The sequence below is a fragment of the Hypanus sabinus genome, chromosome 9 (assembly GCF_030144855.1).
Source record: "Hypanus sabinus isolate sHypSab1 chromosome 9, sHypSab1.hap1, whole genome shotgun sequence".
In the NCBI taxonomy this organism is placed as follows: domain Eukaryota; kingdom Metazoa; phylum Chordata; class Chondrichthyes; order Myliobatiformes; family Dasyatidae; genus Hypanus; species Hypanus sabinus.
Window position 1 is genome coordinate 114,699,785 of NC_082714.1, and position 13,823 is coordinate 114,713,607.

General features: G+C 41.3%; 1 protein-coding gene across 1 annotated transcript in view; it reads right to left on the reverse strand.

Annotated features, from left to right (window-relative positions):
• Nucleotides 1-13,823, reverse strand: part of LOC132400112 (uncharacterized) — a 134,389-nt gene that overhangs the window by 61,156 nt on the left and 59,410 nt on the right. The window contains exon 18 of the mRNA XM_059981189.1: nucleotides 11,012-11,033. Within this exon, the coding sequence (XP_059837172.1) occupies nucleotides 11,012-11,033 (22 nt within the window). The remainder of the gene's footprint in view (nucleotides 1-11,011; nucleotides 11,034-13,823) is intronic.

A 13,823-nucleotide genomic window follows, 5' to 3' on the forward strand; every position in this document is an offset into this window, starting at 1 on the left:
AGGGGTATAGCTAGGGTAAACGCAAGCAGGCTTTTTCCATTGAGGTTGGATGAGACTACAACTAAAAGTCATGGGTTTAGGGTGAAAGGTGAGAAGTTTAAGGGGAACATGAAGGGAAACTTCTTCTCATCCAGAAAGTCATGAAGCATAGGATAAGTGGAACCTTGGCTGTTTGGATAAAAAATTGGCTTAAAGGAAGACAGCAGAGGGCAGTTGTGGAAGGAAAGTATTCTGCCTGGAGGTCGGTGACTATTGGAGTGCCACAGGGATCTGTCCTGGGTCCCCTGCTATTTGTGATTTTTATTAATGACCTGGATGTAGAGGCGGAAGGATGGGTGAGTAAGTTTGCGGATGACACGAAGATTGGAGGAGTTGTGGATGGAGCTGCAGGTTGTCGAAGGTTACAAGAGGATATAGACAGGCTGCAGAGTTGGGCAGAAAAATCGCAGATGGACTTCAATCCGGATAAGTGTGAGGTGATGCATTTTGGAAGGACAAACCAGAAGACTGAATATAGGAATAATGGTCAGTTACTTAAGAGTGTGGATGAACAAAGGGACCTTGGGGTTCAAATCCATACATCCCTCAAGGTCGCTGCGCAGGTTGATAGGGTAGTTAAGAAGGCCTATGGGATGCTAGGCTTCATTTACATGGGGATTGAGTAGAGAGGTCATGTTGCAACTCTACAACTCTCTGGTGAGACTGCACTTAGAGTATTGTGTTCAATTCTGGTCACCTCATTATAGGACGGATGTGGAAGCAATGGAGAGGGTGCAGAGGAGATTTAACAGGATGTTGCCTGGTTTGGAGAACAAGCCATATGAAGCAAGGTTAGCAGAGCTGGGACTTTTCTCTTTGGAGCATAGAAGAATGAGAGGGGACTTGATAGAGGTCAACAAGATTATGAGAGGCATAGATAGGGTGGATATTCAGTACCTGTTTCCCAGGGCACCAATAGCAAACACCAGAAGACATATATACAAAATTAAGGGAGGGAAGTTTAGGGGAGACATCAGGGGTAAGTTTTTTTTTACACAGAGGGTTGTGAGTGTCTGGAATGACAGGGATGGTGGTGGAGGCTAAAACATTAGGGGTATTTAAGAGCCTCTTGGACAGGCACATGGATGAAAGAAAAATAGAGGGTTATGGGGTAGTGTAGGTTTAGTAATTTTTTAAGGATTATATGGGTTGGCACAACATGGAAGGCTGAAGGACCTGTACTGTGCTGTAATGTTCTATGGTTCTATGGTTCTATGGTAAATGATCTGTCTGCACAAGTGATCTTGATTTCAATGTTCGAGAGAAGTTTGTTTAGGTACATGGATAGAAGGGATATAGAGAGTCATGGTCCTGGTGCAGATCAATGGGAGTAGCAGTTCTAATGGTTTCATTACCCTACACTGGATTGGATAATGCTATAAAGAACCCCATGCAAGTGTTTCCTTTGGTGGAGGTATGCAGAACTAGAGGGCACAGCCTCAAAACTGAGGAGCGACCTTTCAGAACAGAGGTAAGGATGTATTCTGTGAATCTGTGGAATGCTCTGACACAGACTGAAGTGGAGACCAAGTCCATGGGTATATTTGAAGTGGAAGATGATAGATTCCTGATTTTCCATGACAGGGGTTTCAAAGATAAGAATACATGAGTTTAAGCTGAGTGGTAGGATGTTTAGAGGTTATGTTAAGAGAAATGTTTTTGCATGAGAAGGTGGTGAGAGTCTGGAATGTGCTGCCATGTGTTCACCACAGAAACAGCAATGAGCTGTGGACACAGCTCAACAAATCACAAAAACAAGTCTACTCTCCATGGACCCTGTCTACACTTTTCACTGCCTTGGTAAACCTAACCAAATACCCCTCCCAGCCTGGACATTCTCACTTCTCCCTCTTCCCATCAGGCTGCCTCAGTGGAATGCGAAGTTCATTGAAGTTTATCAACTTGTCTCTTTCTGAACATTTCCAGCATACTCTTCTTTTGTTTTTGAACCAGTTATGGTATGCTCTATGTGAAAAGCCCTTTCTCAATGTCTTCTCCTTTCTTTCATCAAGATTATAGTATCGACAGCATCATCCTCAAGGACATTATGATAGATCTTAAACTAAACAGACATGAAATATAAATATTAGTTCATGCTGAAGGGAAAGTATTTGCAGTTTGGGAGCAGGTTTGAACTCACTAATTGCAATACACAGTTCAAATTTCTGCTGTACCAAAAACACTGTTAGAAAATCATACTTATCTCTAATGGCAACTGAACATAATAAGCAGTTGCATGAGATTGAATTGTTATTGTCAATGGATAAGTTCTTCTTCTTTACATTGATGACAGTTTAATAGAGTGTTTTAACAATAAAATAATCTATAAGCCTCCATCCTATGCTTTCTTCATACTACTGCCACTAGGAAGGAGGTATGGAAGTCTCAAATTCCGTACCACCAGATTCAGGGGCAGTTATTGCCCATCAGCCATAAAGTCCTTGAATCAGAGGGTCTAACTTCACTCACCCCCTACACTAAACTGATTCCACAATCAATTGACTCACTCTTAAGGACTCTACAACTCATATTCTTGATAATTAATGCTTATTTATTTATTATTATTATTTTCTTATGTTTTGCATTTGTACAGTTTGTTCTCTTTTGCACATCGATTGTTCATCTTTGTCGTGTGTGGTTTTTCATTGTTTTTATTTGAATCCATCATGAATGACCATAAGAAAATGAACCTCTGGCTAATATATTAAAGTAACACCAGGGTTGAAAGGCTGCTGCTGCCGTGCCACACTGCCTCATGGGATCAGCTGTGTGCTCAGTCCACTGCTATTCACTCTGCTAACCACAGCTCGAACCACATCAAGTTCACCAACGACACGACCGTGGTGTGTCTCACCAGCAAGAACAACGAATCAGCTTACAGAGAGGAGGTGCAGTGGCTAACAGACTGGTGCAGAGCCAACAACCTGTCTCTGAACGTGAACAAAACAAAAGAGATGGTTGTTGACTTCAGGAGGGCACAGAGCGACCACTCCCCGCTGAACATCGATGGCTCCTCGGTAGAGATCGTTAAGAGCACCAAGTTTCTTGGTGTTCACCTGGTGGAGAATCTCACTTGGTCCCTCAACACCAGCTCCCTTCCTCAACAAAGAAAACCCAGCAGCGTCTCTACTTTCTGCAAAGGCTGAGGAAAGTCCATCTCCCCCCCCCCCCCACCCATCCTCACCACTTTCTACAGGGGTTGTATTGAGAGCATCCTGAGCAGCTGTATCACTGCCTAGTTCAGAAATTGCACTATCTTGGATCGCAAGACCCTGCAGCGGATAGTGAGGTCAGCTGAGAAGATCATCTCTTCCCGCCATCATGGACATTTACAATACACACTGCATCCGCAAAGCAAACAGCATTATGAAGGACCCCACACACCCCTCATACAAACTCTTCCCCCTCCTGCCATCTGGGAAAAGGCACCGAAGCATTTGGGCTCTCACGACCAGACTATGTAACAGTTTCTTCCCCCAAGCTATCAGACTCCTCAATACCCAGAGCCTGGACTGACAACTTACTGCCCTATTGTCCTGTTTATTATTTACTGTAGTGCCTGCACTGTTTTGTGCACTTTATGCAGTTCTGGGTAGGTCTGTAGTCTAGTGTAGTTGCCTTTTTGCTCTGTGTTGTTTTTTATGTAGCTCAGTCTAGTTTTGTACTGTGCCATGTAACACCATGGCCCTGAAAAACATTGTGTCATTTTTACTATGTACTGTTCATAGCAGTTATGGTCGAAATGACAATAAAAGTGACTTGACAATATATGGTGATATATATGTGCTTTGATAAACCTACTCTGAACTTTCTAGTTAAAACATTAAGCCCAAACAGATCACAATCAGGCCTGAGGTATGTTGTGGTCCTGTTCAGCTGTCTTTGACCATACTCAGACACTCCCTTGCTGGTCTACATTTCACATTTCCCAGAAAGCACAAATACATGTTCATACTCCCCCATGAGTAGCCTGTTTTGCCACATTTTTGCATGCATTCTGCAGACATAATAGAGATGGAACTATTTAGAAAATTTAACTGAAGGCGCACTTTATCTTATTTCATATGAAATTCCTGCTTTTCATCTGGTAAGTCAATGAAGACTTGTACATTTCCATAGATGTATGGTGGGGAGCTTTCTGACTGGCTGTGTCACTGCCTGCAATGGAGGCACCAGTGCCCAGGCTCACAGGAGACTACAGTAAGTTGGAAACAGCCAGTTCACCATTATCACAACCTTCCTATCATCAAACTTCAATGAAGGTTTTATTATCAAAGTACACGTATGTTGCGATATACAACCATGACATTAATTTCCTTGTGGGCATACTCAACAAATCTATAGAATAGTAACTATAACAGGACAAATGAAAGACCAACCAGAATGCAGAAGGCAACAAACTGCATATATAAATAAATTGCAATAAATACCAAGAATATGAAATAATGAGATAAAGAGTCCTTAAAGTGAGATTATTGGTTGTAGGATCATTTCAATGATGTGGCAAGTGAGTGTAGTTATCCACTTTTATTCAAAAGCCTGATGGTTGAGGGGTAGTAACTGACTTTGAACTTGATAGTATGTGTCCTGCAGCTCCTGTAGCTTCTAACTGATGGCAGCAGCAAGAAGAAAGCATGACCTGGGTGGTGGGGATCTCTGATAATGGATGAGGATTGATTCATGGACCTCTGGTTTCCCTCTCCCGAATTCTATAATTGTTTCCTTGGTCTTGCTGATATTGAGTGAAAGGTTTTTGTTATGACACCGCTCAGCCAGATTTTCAATATCCCTCCTATATGCTGATCCATCATCACCTTTGATCTGGCCCATGACATCAACAAACTCGACTATGGTATTGGAGCTGTGCTTAGCCACACAGTCATAGATAAAAAGCAAGTTGAACTAGGGATAAAGCAGACAACCTTGTGGTGCACCTGTGTTGATGGAGATCGTGGAGGAGATGTTGTTGCCTATTCAAGCTGACTGGGGTCTGCAAGTGAGAAAATCCAGGATCCAATTGCACAAGGAGGTATTGAGGCCAAGGTCTTAGAGCTTATTGATCAGTTTTAAGGGAATGATGTTTTAATAAACTAAGCTGTAATCAATGAAGAGCATCCTTTCTTTCTTCTTATAATATAGAAGAAAAAAAAACAAGATTTACAGAGTGCAACACATAGATATATCTCAACATAACTTGTGTACGTTCATATATTGTAATAAAATTGATCAAAATGTTATAGCATAGCACATAAAGGTATACCACTCTGTAATCAAAAACTTAAAGATAAGTCATATATCATAAAATATTTTTTTTATATAAAAAAGTCAACCCCCTACCAACTACTAAAGAAAAAAGCTGATGGATGACAATGGATAATTAGAAAAAAAACATATTCACTTAAGAAGAGAAGATAAAAATATACATAAAAGTCTGTGCACTGTTAAACATTGTAAATTGGAAAGGTCCCCAGATATCATAAAAATATTCTTTCAAATTTAAGACTGAGCAGTGGATCTTTTCTAAATTTAAATAAGACATAATATCACATAGCCATTGAAGATGTGTAGGAGGGGTAGACTCCTTCCATTTAAGCAAGGTTGCTTTTCTTGCTAAAAGAGAGGTAAAAACTAAAACCTGTAGGTTAGGAGTATTTAAAGTTATATCTTCATTTGCAATAATACCAAACAAGGCAGTAAGGGGATTTAGGTCAAATTGGACCCTAAAAAGTTGAGAGAAGGTATGAAATACTTCCCGCCAAAACTTTTTAATTGTAGGGCAAAACCAAAACATATGAATTAAAGAGACATCAGCAGAGTTGCATTTATTACAAAGTGGAGAAACATTCGGGTAAAAACTGGAGAACTTCTGTTTAGAAATGTAAGCTCTATGAACCACTTTAAATTGTAGAAGAGAATGACAAGCACAGAAAGATGATTTATTAACCCGTTTAAGAATTTTATTCCATCTATCATCAGAAATATGACTATTTAGGTCATCCTCCCAAGCTTTTTTTTATTTTATCTAAAAAGTCTTGTCTAGAATCAATCAACAAGTTATAGATACCGGTAATAGAACCATTAACAAAAGATTTTAAATTTAAAAGATCGTCCAGTAAATTTTTATCAGGACCTATAGGAAAAGTAGCTAATTGGAAATGTAGAAAATCTCTAATTTGAAGGTATCTGTAAAAATGTGTTTTTGGGAGTGCAAATTTATTTGACAATTGGTCAAATGAAGCAAGAGATCCTGAGATAAAATGGTCTCAAGAACACTTAATACCTAGTTCATCCCAATCTTTAAAGACTTTATCAGTCATGGAAGGGATAAAAAAAAAATTAAGAAGAATGGGAGATAATAGTGAAAAATTCGCTAAACCAAAAAAATTTCTAAATTGAGACCAGATCCTTAAAGTTTGCTTAACAATTATGTTATCTGTTGCTTTATTAGCTGAAAAAGAAGAGTATGATCCAAGAAGAGAGACAATAGAGGTATTTTTTACAGAATTAACTTCTAAGGAGACCCATGATGTATGCATTTTTGATGTCCAGATGTTCCAGGACTGAACGAACAGCCAATGAGATGGCATCTGCTGTGGACCTGTTGGACTGGTAAGCAAATTGGCTCGAGTTCTCTTTGCCTCTCAGGCAGGAGCTTCTATGTGTCATCACCAACTTCAATTCCTGCCAAAGTTGTTGAGCATCCTTCCTAGAAATGTTTGGTCCAGAATTTCCACTTCACCCATGAGATGGCTCTCCGGAGATCCTATCTGCACCTTTCATTGCATTCTTAGTCTTTGGACTTGAACGCCTCTGATTTGGCTTTCAGGGCATTTGCGATCTCATGGTTCATCCACGGCTTCTGACTGGGGAAGACGCTGAATGATTTAGTGGGGCACACTCATTATTGGAGTATTGGAGTATAAAAATATTATGGAGTATAAAACTTGTATCATTTGCTGTGTAACTAGTCAGTTTGCTATGCATGTACTCAATTTGGTAGGAGACTGAAGTCTTAGGAATGTAGAAGACAATGGTATGTTAATGAGAGGTAGCTAAGAGATGTAGATTAGAATATGAATAAGCCAATTGATAGGTACAATAGGGACATGACGTACGTGTAGTACGTGTAATACGCAACTATAGTTCGATTACATATGCTAATACAACTGGACAAATACTATAAAAAATGCTGTGTCCAGAGATTGGTGGGCAATCAGTGACTAGCTCAATGACTGTCTCAGCTTTGATTTGCAAATGAAAGTTTAACCCTTCTTGAAGAATCTTCTGCGTCTCCTAGTCATTTGTGAGGCACGAAAAACCACGACAGCATCCACAACAGTTTTAATGAAGTTCATTACAGCCATAGTGTATTCATTCAGATCTCTAAATGAGCGCTTGAACACAACCCAGTTGACTGACTCAAAATAATCCCATAATCACTCCTCTGCATCCCACAAACACTCTTAGTTGTCCTAATCTCTGGAGATTTGCTTTTTATGCTCTGCCTGTATGAGGCAGGAGGGGGACAGACAGGTAATCCAGTTTACCAAGATGTGGTCTTGGCAAGGAATGGCGGGGATTCCTTGTCTTAGTGTAGCAGTGGTCTAGTGTGTTGGGACCTCTGATGCTGCAGGTGATATGTTGGTGATAATTGGGCAGGGTTTTCTTCAAGCAAGCTTGGTTGAAGTCTTTGAGTATAATATGAAACGTGTTGGGATTAGCTGTTTCATTTTGGAGATGGCATCATGCAATGTCACCAGTGTTTGATTATAGTTCAGTGGTATAGACTCTGCAGTTCAGATTACACATGAGAATTCCTGTGGTAAATAGAATTGTAACTACCTCGTAAAGAAAAATGTACCAAACTCCTTGATAAGTGGGTAGTGAGTAATTGCCACTTATACTAAATAGATTAACTAGCACTTAAATAATACAGTTCACAAAGGCTCTCTAGCCAGTAATAGCAGATTGCATTTTAAACAATACATTGCTTCCACATAAATTTATAAGCTCAGGAACCTATTTCCCTATATGAATCTCCACTGGGTCTGATCTCAGGACATTAATATGATGTCTTCGGTTTGGTAAGCACAAAATGCAATTCAGATCAAAGACCATTTCCAATTATACTATTTGTAGGGCCCATAGCCTGCTCTTCCGTCAGTCCTGATTATTGTTCCATTTCTATACTATCTTCTTCAATACAAAGACTCACCTCCACCTTGTCGTGTCTCCTTAATCTTGGGCCATTTAGTCTTTCAGGAAAAGCAGCATATAATTCGTTGTTCATTTTTTTTAAGTTATTTTTTTATTCTCAATGAATGTCACCATATATTTAAAAAAAACATAATTTACTACACAGCCACAAAGTTTGGTCTGTTTGTACTTTGGGGGTTCAAAAGACCAACATGACAGCCCCAATGCACTAATACTTAAAAAGATTTTAGGTACAAGTCATGACTGCAACAAAGCTTTGGAAATGCAACTGCCCCATAAAGCTCAGGGAGTGGGGGGAATGAAGTTCCTTCTCCCTGTTGAAACAAAAAAACGGAATCCTAACCCAATCCTGAGGACTGACATGAACATCTGATACAACCCAACTTCCGCTGTCCTGTCTGATCCTGATTTCAAAAGGAACCATAGGCAATTTTAAAGCTGTCACAGCAGTCCACTAAACAACCCCAGTCTTGGCTCAGTTAACACTGATGATGCCAGGACTGATGATCAGATCCTCTGCCAACCGAGGCATATCAGTCAGTCCTGGCAACCAAGTCCAAGCTTTGTTGTAGCCTTTGGATATCTCCCATTGTCCATATCCATTAGCACTATACCCACACATCAAGAAAACCTGTATAGCAAGGCAGAGTCTGGTTTCTAGTTTCATCTGCAGACCTGTTCAGCAAGCTTAACAAGTCAGCTTCAACAAACATCAGCAAACCCCCCTCCCCCCATCAATTACCCTACCCCCACTCAAACCCTTATTGCCCCTCCCATCCCCAGACCAATAGGTTGCAAGCATGTGTGCGCCGGTGGCGTTGTGCCCTAGAATAGCCTTGCCTAAATATAAAGTGACAGGATAACTTTGGAACTGTCATTGGTCTAACTGGGTAGTTGCAAAACATGACAGTCCAGAGCCACGCAATCTATACGGAACTCAAAGTAAGCAGCACATTGCAGGCAGTGAGTAGAGTTAAAATGAGCGCAAGCCGCTTGAAGCTGTCATAGGTAGAAAGCGGTAAGTCAACCAGTGCTCTAGCTTGGAGTGGCCTTTGCTGGGCAGTGAACGCAGGGAGCAAAACTGGGCACTGTCAAAAGCAGGGGAGCTTGTCAACACTGGTCACACTCAAAGTAGCCGCTGCAAAGATAAAGAAAGCATGACTAGAGTGCATGCAGTGAATAAGGGCTGGGTGGAGAGTCACCAATCATAAATGACATCCACCTTTAAGGCTGGCTCTTGAAACAGTCCAGGCCAATTAGAGAAAGGACAAAAAGAAATTAGTGTTTTAAAAAGTGTTTTAAACTTGTCTCGGGTGCCAAAAGTAACTAAAGGCCCATTTCTCCAGATGATTCACTAAGGAAAGAGGATTATGCTGAAATAACTGTTCAAGTTATAAAGAAAGAATTAAACTAAAAAAAATCACAGATAAGGACCACTAGTGTGTGCTAGAATCAGATCACTTTGCAATGTTTTCTTAAATTGTTACAATATAAGAAAATACAAGCTGCCAAATGTGAGTACACTTGTTGGGAGGAAATAATGAGGTGATTTCTCTCGGGGCGGGGGGGGGGAGGCAGGTGTTAGGAGGAAAAGGGATCCATAACCATTTCCGTGTTTTTTAAAACAACTCTTCTGAAAATGGAGATTTTATGTGGCATCACAGACCTGTTCCCAGGAAACATTTTTGGAGCTTAAAGGAGCTCCAAAATTTTCTCTTCCCACCCCACATTTCACAACAGATAACCAATTAGCTATGCAACAAACTTGCATCGACCAAATATTTTACTTTGCTAAGGTAATTACGATTATGAAGTCTCTGACTTGGCTGGACCATGCTTCACAGTAATACCCCTTGCAATACCAGGGGCAAAGCACATTGCCACAAACCTTTGCCGAAGAAATTCAGACCTGGAGGCTCCACGAGCAAGAGCCCCATGCAGGGAATAATTGGGTAACAATATGGATATGTATTAGACTCAAGTCACTAAGTTACTACTAAAATCACAAGGCAATTCCTTGAGAAAGATAATGTTTTTTTTAAAAAAAGCAGGGTAATTTCAAAATATTGATGATTTAATGATTGGACAAGTCACTGGGGGGAAATTATTTAATTTCTTGAAAATAAATGTGGTTATGCTGAACACTTTTTAAAAAGAGGACAGAGACAACTAATCAGAGTGAACAAGAAATCAGCAGCTTCTCATATGTAACCTCAGGGCATTATGATCCCATTAACAATCGAGTGTCTTGTAGCAAGTCATATTTTAACCCAAGACGTTATCAGTAACACAAACTAAAGGGGGGGCGAGGGGAGGCAAAACAGAATTGGCAGGTGGGTCTCACGGTTCTCCACACTGGAAACCAGCTCAGAAAATGACTAATAACTACCAACAACTTCTTTACTTCAAATGCATTTGCCCAGCTAAGGTTTGAGATCTCAGTTTTTACCCTACTTTCTCTGCCAGATGGTTTCTGCAGTTAACATCCTTCTTCATAATACTGCATGTTGAGATGCTCTCCACTATACAACAGTTCTCCAAACAGTTAACAAGGTCCCAAAGATATCTACGCAGAACTACGATCCACTTGTCAAGATGTGCCAGAATCGCTTTGTTGATGAATGAATGACTTGTCAAATTAAAGAATTCGTAGGAAAACTGAAGTACCATTCTTTTAAAACAAATCACAGCTCTTTTCATGGCATAACCTAGATCTTAACCCCTCTTCCCCCACAAAGATAGACGATTATCATACATTTGTCTTCAAATGTTTCTGTCTGAAAAGCAATAAAAAACAATAAAGCAGAGTAAGAATGGTTTCTCTTGAGTTTCATTTGAGTAACTCAAATGGCAACTATAATTCTAGACGTCCTCTTTCTCCTGTTACGAAATTCCCGTAACTGGATCACTTACCAGCAAAGATAGAGAGATCCGTTGAAGTCTGATGGTACTATTTTTATGTCTTTATTTATAAAGGGGCACAAAGATAAGATTAATACAGACATTCAGATAATATACGTTGTCAATACTCAATCTAAAAACGCGGGTATAATAATAATCATCAATTAAGCAATAGCATTAATGCTCTTGCGATTCTCACAAAGGAGGGTGCTACCCCACACCCTTCGGCCCCTCAGAGCTGTGGTACATTCATAACACCCCCTTTCTTCAAAGCGTTTTCACCAGTGGTGAAATGAAGTAGTACAGAGTCTTACAGGGTTTTGGAATCTAACATAATACAAAAGTTTTTTTTTCTACAGAGTAATACAGTGATATATTCAATTCAGCATCCAAACGGTTAACTATTACAGTGGCATTTCCTTTAATATTTTAACATCTTGTACCTTACTAAAGTCTTGTAGCATCAGACTTCAACTTAATAACCACCTTTTTTTTCAGCAACAAAACTAAGGAGTTGTGATCTTAGCTTATGTGCATCTACAAAAGTTTATGTGAATACTAATCTTTTCGGTCGTTTTCAACTTAACAGGCAGACTTCCAAGGGGGTTGTCTTTATTATTCACAGGCTGTGGCGAAATCCCGTACAACCTGCTTTGCTATTTAAAATGGCATCCCCATTAACCGTCGCCTCTTTTCTGGTGAGTTCCCATGTGGGGAACTTGAGTAATCTGGCGAGGTAAACTCCTGCCCGCCTTTTTCAGAGAGGTTATTTTATCTACACCGTGTCCCAAACTTAGACCATTTCCACCCAATTCTTTAATTTTACACAGGTGGCTAGCCCTCTCGTCAGGACCCTTCAGGCTATTGGATTTTAATTTGAACTCTTTGTTCAAGCAGCATTTCGAATTCGGCCTCCTCACACCACATCCTGGCATAACAATAGCGTGCCCCCCCCCCCCACCCCGCTATCTCCCGGCTTACTCTGTAAGCGATCTGCCGGGTTTATTAAAATTTCTTCATTCAACTTGGGAACTACAGACTTTCCATTTCCTTCAATAATAATATTTATCTCCCCATTCCTGAGCTCCGCATTAAGTTTGAACACACCTTTGAGCACAAACACCTGGGAACTCTCACTTCCCACTGTTACCAAGGTTAACCCTTTTTTCACTGAACCAAGTCTATCTGACCCACAAGGACGGCTGTCCCATTCCACTGAATCAAATACCTCAGACTTTTTCTGAGCTCCGTTACTAGGTTCAGTACCACGTGCATCCCCATCTTGGACACACTCCAATGGGATATTGGCCTCTTCCAGGCTTTCAATACCCATACCCTTTTCAAATTCTAAGTTCCCCTGATCCTCCCAGCTACTCTCTGGGCAACTCCCTTCTGGAGTAAACTCAACCCCGCGGGCTGAAACAACCTCATCTGCCAACCCAGCAGACTTTTTCGAGGTAAGGGCACCCTTTTCATCTAGGGCTGCCCTCATTTCATTATCGGGAACACCTTTAGAATGTTCAATTTCTTCAAACTTCTGCCAAACCAGACAGATCATCCCTGTCCAACTCTGGACCTCTTAACTGCTCTATCGGTTCCTCATCTTTATTTTCTGCCTCTAGGACCTTTCTCCTCGCTAAGGGCAGATCTACCTCCGCTCCCTTACCCTATTTCACTTTACTACTCTTCGTTTTACCACCCTCTAAACCCTCGTGGTACAGGGTCAGTAGAAACGTCTCAGCCAAATCAAAACGGACCAGATTTAAACTGCTCTCACTCTCAGCTGCCTTTCTCGACATGCTGCGAGTAACCGCGCATGCGGGATAGATCTGGGACTCTAGGGGGCGGAGCCTTAACATTCACCGGCCGGCCGGTCCTCGTCCTGGCTGCCCAAACCTTACCACCTGCTAAATCGTTACCGAGAAGGACGTCTGCGTCAGTTCTCGGGAATTCTGATGGCACCCCTATTTCAACGGGTCCAGACACTAGCTCACAATCCATAATGACCTCATGTAAGGCCACCATTTCTATCCTTTTACTTATTCCCCTCACCGCTACCATTCCCATTTTCCAACCAAATTCTAGTACCTTACTGCTGATCAACCCCCGTGTCTCTCTAGATTCGTACAGAAATTGGTGGGTCCCCCTTCCTCAAAGACACGGTTCAGTGTGACAGACAAGTCTCAGACCCTTCTCATACTCTGTCTACCCGTTGCTCTCTTGTCGATTTACTGATTACCACTGCACATCCGAGAGGGACTGCTGCTATCCCTTTTCCCGTCTCCCTCCTCGGAGCAAAGCACCGAGACACAACATGCCCGCTCTTCCCACAATTAGAACAGGTCAAGCCCTGAAATCTCTGGCCGTCTGGCCTTTCCCCCTCAACCTTACCACTAGCTCCCGGCGGGACCTCTGCCTCAGCCGGCAGACTTTCTCGATCGTTCCCGCGGTCTCTCGGGGAACTTTTATTCGAGGAAAACTTTGTCTTGTGGGTTAGGGCATATTCATCTGTGAACCTAGCAAATTCTGAGATGGACTTATTCGGCTTCTCATTCAAATACATCCGGATCTCCTCCGGAACACAACCTTTAAATTCCTCAATCAAAATTAACTCCCTGAGTCACCCATAATCCTCATCCACTATTTCTGCGGTGCACCAATGGTCC